The sequence below is a fragment of the Martes martes genome (assembly GCF_963455335.1).
Source record: "Martes martes genome assembly, chromosome: 11".
Taxonomy (NCBI): Eukaryota; Metazoa; Chordata; class Mammalia; order Carnivora; family Mustelidae; genus Martes; species Martes martes.
In genome coordinates this window covers 72,256,510-72,265,550 of record NC_137899.1, presented here as the reverse complement: position 1 = coordinate 72,265,550, position 9,041 = coordinate 72,256,510, and the positions used below count along the sequence as shown (strand labels likewise).

At 37.5% G+C, this 9,041-nt stretch overlaps 1 protein-coding gene across 2 annotated transcripts; it reads left to right on the top strand.

The window, feature by feature from the left end:
* Nucleotides 1–6,638: 6,638 nt before the first annotated feature.
* On the top strand, nt 6,639–8,478 carry SMIM30 (small integral membrane protein 30). 2 transcript variants are annotated; one of them, XM_080818649.1, is made up of 3 exons: nt 6,639–6,661; nt 7,033–7,140; nt 7,594–8,478. In XM_080818649.1, exon 3 carries the CDS (start codon nt 7,639–7,641, stop codon nt 7,816–7,818), a length of 180 nt encoding a protein of 59 aa, XP_080674775.1. In that variant the 5' UTR covers nt 6,639–6,661; nt 7,033–7,140; nt 7,594–7,638; the 3' UTR covers nt 7,819–8,478. The 2 variants fall into 2 exon arrangements, with proteins under 2 accessions (XP_080674775.1, XP_080674776.1); XM_080818650.1 differs by having other exon boundaries at nt 6,652–6,661; nt 7,033–7,111.
* The last annotated feature ends 563 nt before the right edge of the window (nt 8,479–9,041 follow it).

Here is a 9,041-nt window from a genome sequence, read left to right as displayed (position 1 = left end):
TCACATGAGCAATGATTAATAGTACAGACTCTGTCAGATTTCCTACATCCATATCCTGACTCTACCACTTACTAGTTACATAACCTTGGATAAATTACTTAACAATGTCTCAATTTCCACATCTGTAACAGGATATAATAATACTATCTGCTTCAGAGAATTTTTTTTTATTTTTTTTTAAAGATTGTATTTATTTCTTTGACAGACAGAGATCACAAGTAGGTGGAGAGGCAAGCAGAAAAAGAGTGGGAAGTCGGCTCCCTGCTGAGCAGAGAGCCCGATGCGGGGCTTGATCCCAGGACCTTGAGATCATGACCTGAGCTGAAGGCAGAGGCTTAGCCCAGTGAGCCACCCAGGTGCCCTCAGAGAATTATTTTAAGGAGCAAAATATTTTAAGAAGTTAGGTAGGCCATTTGTACAAACTCACAGAATTAGTAAGTGGAGAGATAAATTTGGGGCCCTTCAATGGCATCTCCAAAGACAATGTTCTTAATCAGTCCAATACCATAGTGAATAAAGTGCTAAATAAAAAGATAACCTTACAACTTTTCAAAACTATAAATTTGTATCATCCAAGAATTCTTAACCTACTCCTGGAAGCCTAGCAGTGTAGGTAAAATTTGAATCTGCCAGGATCTGTGGAGGGGTTATTTCCCTGGACACCACAGACATGTGTATATAATTGAATCCACAGATTACAGAGGTTCATGGGTAGAAGTGAGGGCCACATCTGTAATGGGCTCTAGATGGTGCCTGGAACCATGTCAACAGTGACAACTGCAGCTTGCCCAAATACCTCTGAAAGATGCTGGCATCATTTTAGCCTCAGCAGGTGTTTTTTCCTGCAGCGGCTGCACAGCTCTGGAAAGTGCAGCTTATCCCATCCTGTTAGCCTAATGATTAGTTAGCTCTAATGTAATGATCCCAATGATAAATGTCCTATTATTGATGGGAAATACTGACCAGCTCTGGGTTGGTCTTTTTAAATTGTGAAGCTCCAATAAAATGTCTCTATTCACCTGGCTTGGCTCAATTACTAATGAGAAAATCTGGATTTTTATGAATTTCCTGACACACACACTGCAAAACCCCGATGTCAGCCCATTGTGCTTCTTCTGATGAATCCCAGAAGTGTCTTAATTCAGGGCCTAGCAATGACTCACTTCTAATCCTTATCAGCAGAAACATTTTTCCATTCTTCTCTGAAACCATTTCTTGGTAACAACCGACTTGGTAAATTTTGCCCTCTACCACTCAGATAAGTGACTAAAATAATGTTCTTTGTCTCTGAATATTACTGGCTACCTGTGGTCTCTATTTTAGTGAAGGGGGGTATAGGCTTAGATCCTCTTGAACTGAAAAACTAAATTCTGGATTTGATAACCCTAGATACTTAATGCTAAAGGGGAACTATATAGAAGCCTGCAGGAGCATTCAGACAGCTTGAGGGAGAAAATGGAATGTGGTAATGCTTCAGAAGAATTGTGGTTCATGTGGCTTCCAAATATATTCACAAGGAGAACTTCTTGCTGGCAGATGCTGGGCACAGAAGAAGCTGCTCATCTCTCTAGCACTGCTAAGGAAATGATGGTCTCTTCTAGAAAAGGGACTGCATACATACAATATGGCAGTTATTGTCCTGGTCTATGACCTAGACAAAACATCTACATCTGAATTATAGCTAGATAATAATAGTTCATTAGGATGGTTTTTAGGCATATAAAAAAATCAAAAAGTAAGTTTGGGTCAAAGGAGTGGAAGAGATTATTATATTTATTGAATTCCAGAAATTAATCCCTGCCTCTACATCATTTAATACTAGTAACCCCTGGGTCTACATTTCCAATTACAGTGTACCTCATAAACTAATGAAAACCATTTATAATGACCTTTGACTTATAAGTCAAAGACAAACTTTAAAAAGAAACAATCATGTTTGTTTGTTTGTTTTTGTGAGCTATTTGACAAAATAGATAGCCCTTTCATCTGTGGAGTGCAAGCAAACAAGTTCTAAGTAAGGGTTACAAGAAGAATAATATTTGTCTTCTTCAGACAGGGAACCTTACTGAAGCCAAGTGGGTAAGGTAAAAATCTTGGTACCATGTTCAACCACTGTGTGAAGTGCCATCTCTCAGGCATAATACAAAAGAATTTCTATCTGTCCTACAAGACCTGCAATTAATCATCCCATAACAACCTATCAAAAGTAATACATTCCTCTGAGTCCAGAGTCTCAATTATTATAACTCCCTTTTAGCAAAGCCTCTAATACTGCCTTTTACTTTGCTGCAGTTTATGGGGAAAGCAGCGCAGAGTTACAGATCAGCTACTGTAATTAGAAACAGAATTCAAAAGGAATTAAGAGCGTTTGCTTGTTGTTGGGTTTTGTTGAGGTTATCCAAGAGATCATTCAAGCCAAATGATTTCTTGAGTCTGTTCACCCATATCTAGACCCTCTCAACCATTTTTTCAAAATTTCTTGGACTCAATATAATGAATTAATGATGTACCACCAGCTAGGTGGAGAATACGTTTTAAACATAAATATAACCCCCAATAGGTATGAAATAGTTAAATAGAAAATGCCATCAAGGCAACAACTGGATGCTTTTTTATCACAACTACCACAGATTTAGAGTTTGGAGACTGTTTCTCGTTAGCCCTCAGCCCAAAGCCTAGGGTGCCTAAAATGTGCCTGCATCCAACATGTCCACAAGCATTTGCTATTTACTATGCAGAAGAGCACATTCACAATGGAGAGAAACCACATCCTAAAGACTTCATATTTCATGGATTTGATTAAAAGCAACCAGTAGCAAATTAGGGGCACCTGGGTGGCTCAGTAGGTTAAGCCTCTGCCTTCAGCTCAGGTCATGACCTCAGGGTCCTGGGATGGAGTCCTACATCGGGCTCTCTGCTCAGCAAGGAGCCTGCTTTCCCCTCTCTCTCTGCCTGCCTCTCTGCCTACTTGTGATCTCTGTCTGTCAAATAAATAAATAAAATCTTTTTTTTAAAAAAGTAGCATATTAAATGGTTAATATTCAATGAAGGCTTACTACATGCCAGCTACTAATTCCAGGAACTAGTTCATTTAATCCTCCTACTATACATAACAAGTAGATACTACTATACCCAATTTTATAGATAGGTAAGCTGAGTCTTAGAAAGGTTTAGAATTGTCATACAGCTAGTAAGCAGCAGAGGTAGAATTCTAATCAAGCAGTCTGACCCAGAAACCCTAACTTTTAACCAGTAGCCAGAGATTTAGAAATACAATTAAAGGGGGAGTTGAGGAGTATTGATCTCTGGTCACTTTTTCAGTCACTTTAAAAATATTTCTTTAATCTTCTCACAATGTATTTTGTAAAAGGAAACTGAGCCTCAGAGAGAGTAAATAAATATCCAAATTCACAAAGTCACCAAGGGAAAAAACTAATATTCCTCACACTATATCATATTAGCTCTTTGTAGCTTAAAGACTAAGCTGAGTGCCAGATATAAAAGCAGAAATCTCATTTCAATCTACATATCAGGGTTGCTATAAGAAAGTGACCAGTGGAACCTGTCTGGTAGAGATGTTAACGGGAAAAAGAAAAGAATCTGTAAATAACACAAAACATAAAACCAGTATATTTAAAGGAAGAGGACCTTGCAGTGTTAGGGTGTTTGTATATACATTTGTGTGTCTATATACACACACACCCATGTGTGCAAACTCTTTGCTGTTCGGTTTCATTTCATTCTCAACTATACCCTTCATTTTGTTCATGAAATCTGGAGTGTTTCTCAGCTAGGGACAGTATCTACAACCAAAGAGTATTTAGCAATGTGTGAGGGCAGCTATGAGGCCAGTCCTTGTGACTGGGAGATCCTACTGGCATCTAGTGGGCATGGGCTAGGGATGCTAAACATCCTGCAGTATTGTGTCAGCACAATAAAACACTATCTCACCAAAAATGTCAATATTGTTCATCCAACATTAAGAAGTATTTAAAGTGAACCTTTCCAGTATTGTTAAGGAAAAAATACGTGATCCAGGTAGACTTAATCAACTTTTGTTGTCAAAATCCTGAAGCTTCAAGTGGATAGAGGAGCTAAGTAGGGACATTATAGACAGCTTCCTGAACAAAGTATATTCTTGTTTTAGATGCTACTATATCTTATATGTACATGAATGTAAATTCTTGTTAATAATACTATGGGTAAATATGTAAGACCAAATTTTGAATGAAGACTCAAAGTAAGCTCAGTCTAGATCATCAGGTATCTTCATACTTGGCCCAAAAGCGAATCCTACAAATAAGGTAGTTTCTACCATGAACACTATAAAGGTAAGTAAATATTAATCAAATTGTTGTCTTATAGTAATAGTCATTCATTCACAAAATACCTTCTAAGTACCTATCATGCTAGACACTGTTCTAGTAGCTAGGAACTCAGTATGAATGAAACAGGAATATTTCTTGTCCTTTATGGAAATTTCAGTTTACTGTATTTGTTTACACATATAAACAAATACATAAATAATATAATCTCAGTGATAGACTCTATGAAGAAAAAAATAAGGCAAGAAAGTGGATAGACTGTAACAGGAGAGATTTCTTTTGTGAGGTGCTCAAGGAAGAAGGTGACATTTAAGCAGAACCTTGAGAAAACAGCCATTTAATGTCCATAGGAAAAGTATTACTGGCAGAGACAACAAGGGCAAATTCAATAGGAAACAACAAAATTCGCATGTTTAAGAAATAGCAAACAGGTGAATGTGATTAGAATCGAATAGGCATGGAAGAGTGATGGACTGATATCAGAGAAGCAGAGAGGCCAGAATGTATAGAGCTTTGTGAGTCTAGATAAAGAGTCTGGACTTCAGCTTAATGTGTTGAAACTGGATAGTTTTAAGCAAAGGAATGTGTGATTAATTTTTTTAATCACAAGGGTAGTAAGAAAAAGCTGAGAACTAGGATACCATACAACTTGGATACTAGGACTGGGATAAGGCACACAAAAGCATATATAGCAATACATTTATTAAATTGTCTGAATGGGGTGGGTGCTAGTTAGAGAAAGCTAATCAACTTTATTTTAAAACTACTTGGGCCCAAAACACTTCTGCACAAACTTCTGACACTCTGTTTCAGATGATTCAGATCATTAATTAACATCTTAATATTTTAAAGAAAAAGCATTCTACCATCCACAGACTCTTCTAACTTCAAACCACTATCTTCAATGTTGACACACCTAGAAACAAGCTTGTAATAACACTAACTTTAAAGTAGTCTCTGCTGACTTTAGCTAACTGAAATAAACATAAAGGGAAAAATAAAATCCAAAAAAGTGTTCACACTAAAATACAAGATAATATTTTCTAATATATTTCAAATATGCTTGATTGGAAAGGTAGAAAATGAAAGTTCAAAGCAAATGAGGCAAAGACAGACATTTGTTAAAACAATCAAATTTAGAGAAGCAACGCTAACAATATTATTGTGTAGTTATCCTCAGACTTCCAACATGCAAGAGACTTTGGTTTATTTGGCACTTCTTTGTCTCATGAAATCTTGTTGGCACGTTCAAATAATCATGATTAGCCAACTTTATTGCTGGGTGCCTGTTAGGTTACAAGAATGTAAACCTTTGCTGTCAGTCTAGAGAGATTAGTAACATTTATGAAAAAAGATAAGGTACAAGATATGGGCACTGAGCTGAGTGCATCTGCTCTGAGAGACTGATTCTGACAGGGGAGAGACTTCATCCTTAACCCACATCACTAATAACTTACTATCTGAGGCTGCTAAATAAATTGTCCAATCAGTAAATGGGAGTACAGAAAGCTAGGTGTGACTAGAAGTTTCATTTAAGGACTGCACAGATATTGGACTTCAGGAGTGCCATTTAGAAAGGGCTGACTTACATATACAAAAAATTCACTTATGACTTAAAAGTAGTAATTTCACATCTTTTCATAAATATTTGGGGACAAATAGTGTGGTATCATAAAGGCATGATTGAGAAGAAATCACTAAGTGTACCATACAGACACTGCACTCTTGAGCTAATGGGGATTCCCCTAACTCCAGAACCCGAATAAAAAAGATCTTCCTACAAACCATTTTTCCTGAACTTTGTGTTTCCCTACAAATGGTCTTAATATTTTTCAAAATGTCTAACTAAACGTGTTTTCCCCATTGCTGAAAGGGAATGAACAAAACGTCACAAGGCACATTTGGAAGATGGTGACAGGGGATTCCCTGCTCTAAAACGTTGGAAGCCGCTAGTTTAAAACGGTCTGAAACAGATGGCTGTCCTCGGGTGGTATCTTCCGCTGCTGTGTCATTTCAGTCGAAAAAAAGACATAACTATTTGTGTCGCTTAAAACCTTAAATAGGGTAGAAGCCACTTGCTGTCATTTCCTTATCTCATTTTTGGGAGAGCGTTTGTACAAATACACTAAACCACTTTACCGGTAAAAGATTGGTGTGAGGAAGCCTCGCAGGCTTGCTCCTCCTCGTCCCCCATGCAGCGTGCCCGTCACTCTCTCAGCCAGTTACAGGGGAGCGCGCCGGCGCATCCTATGAGTCAACCGCAGCGGGGATTGTGGGAACTGTAGTTTAGAGACCCCGCCCTCTTCGCCATTCCTCTAATGGCTGCTTCCGGGAAGGTAATGTAGGAACTCGTCTCCAAAGGATACTCAAGATTGCTTCAGTGTATTTGTAAAACAGGGTTAATATTTGCACCTCGCCGAGACAAAGCAGGGATTCTTTTTAAAATCTTAATCTCAAATCCTGGCACGAACTTGTCTCGGGGTTTGATTTATTTTTAGATTTTCCTGGGCGGGCGAACTGACCAACTTTAAATCTAATTCCCCTGCTTGAACAAACTGTTTTCTCTAGTTATTTAGACATTCCTCTCTCTTCCCTACGACCTCTTCGCTCTGCACTGACTATGGCTGTCTCTTTAATAATAATAATGCTGATGATGGTGATGGTGATGGTGAATAATTCTTAAATACTACCCTCTTCTGATTAATAGGCTCTGTCACGTGAAACCTCTTAGCCTCGGCGATCCGGGACTCCAGGAAGGAACGATTTCGAATCAGAGAGAATTATACGTAAATCTCTTTTTTTTTTTTTTTTTTTGGTAAGTTTTACTAATTCCCCACAACTTCACAGACTTATATGTTGGCGTGACTTTTGCCAGATTTGTCTGCATTTCCTGGATGGGAGAAATCCTAAGGAAATGTAATTTTTACTCACTGGGATATTTTAAGTTTCCGAGTGTCTTGCATGTTTTCTCTTTGTTCTTAATATGTTCTGTTCAGTTTGCTTAGTTGAGTCACACGGTGTTGGCATGATAGAGTGTGGAAAAATTGCTGGAGTCAAGGAATTAACATGAAAAGAGAAGATGAGCCTCAAATGACCATCCTTAAATACCTTTTATAAACTTAACTTGTTTTTTCTACCATAAAATGAGAATATGGGTCAGAAACTTAAATTTAAAAGGTGTGCGGATTGTTATTTATGTATTCATACTGTCATTTGAAAAGGTGGGAATTTTTAATGATTCCTTTTTGTTTCCACGTTTGATTTCTAGAAACCTTCAGTCCTTAAGATCCAGATACCTGAAGATCCCAACATCATGACCTCAGTTTCAACCCAGTTGCTCTTGGTCCTCATTTCACTGCTTTTGGTGCTGCCAGTTGTTGAAGCAGTAGAAGCTGGAGATGCAATCGCTCTCTTGCTAGGTGTGGCTCTCAGCATTACAGGCATTTGTGCTTGTTTGGGGGTATATGCACGAAAGAGAAATGGACAGATGTGATTGTGATGGGCCTTCTGCATCGAACCTTGCCCGGAAAACCTATGTGTTACTGAGGTTAAAAACTGAGCTTTAAAGTCTAAGAGTTCCCAAGAAATACGGTATTTTCACATTCTTATCTCCCTGTAAATGGGAACAAATTAATATATGTTAAATGGGGAAAAAAAAAGAAACCCACAAAAAAGTAGTGCACTGAAAAAAGCAGTCTATAATTCATATATGCTAGTTGAAGGGTCAAAGAAGTCAGATGACTGAAATTTACATATTATTTCATAGTTTCTCAGAATTCTTAAAGTGCATGAAATAGGAACAAGGAAAGGAAACCCTTGCCCAGAACCCTAGGAAATTGCCAGTTCCTCCATCATTGAGGAGTCTCCTTCATATTTTTATTAGATTTTTGTTTTGTTAATTCCCAACTTAATATTGTATTTAGAAATCAAGTACAGTCAGAAATTAAAATTTTTATTTCTTTGGTGGGGGAGGTAATAAAAATGTATTCAATGTATCTGATGTTAAAATTTAGGGAATATTTAATGTAAAAAAATACTTTATATTGACATTGAAATGGGGAAGAGATTTAATGTTAAAAAAAAACTTTATATTAACTGAATAATATCTCCATGATGAGAAGTACTATATTAAATATAAACTATTATGTTTTAAGTTAATGTGTGATGTTCATTTCTGTTTATTTCAGGTTGTTATCTTTGTATGGACTTTCATGCAAGCTAAGTGGCAGAATGGCTTACCTTAAGTGATCACACTAGCTTATAGTAACACTGTCAGTGATAAGTGAGAAATGGGCAGTTTCAAGGTAGAAGTCCCTGATAGAGAATTCACAGATACAGAAGGAAAAGGTAATAGCCCACACTAATTTACACACTAACCAAACGAAACATACCCTCTCTGATCTCTGAGAGGACATTCTCAAAATGTCCTCAAACTAGCAATATCACCTGAGGACTGGTTAGAAATGCAGAATCTCTGACCCCCTCCAGACCATTTGGATCATAATCTGCATTTGTTTCAAGAGCCCAGGGTAATTTGTGTGCATTTTCAAGTTTAAGAAGACTGTTTTACACTGTTTGAACTCAATCACCTGAAGGACTTGAAAAAATTTTCAGATTCCCAAACCTTTCTCCTAGTTGCATTGTGGTAATTTTAAGTTGGGGCCTGGAATTCTGTGTTTAACAGAAGGCCCTCATGATTCTTTTGATTCTGTAGAT

Coding starts and splice junctions, on each gene's coding strand:
- SMIM30 (XM_080818649.1), top strand. CDS start 7,639: ATGACCTCAGTTTCAACCCAGTTGCTCTTGGTCCTCATTTCACTGCTT.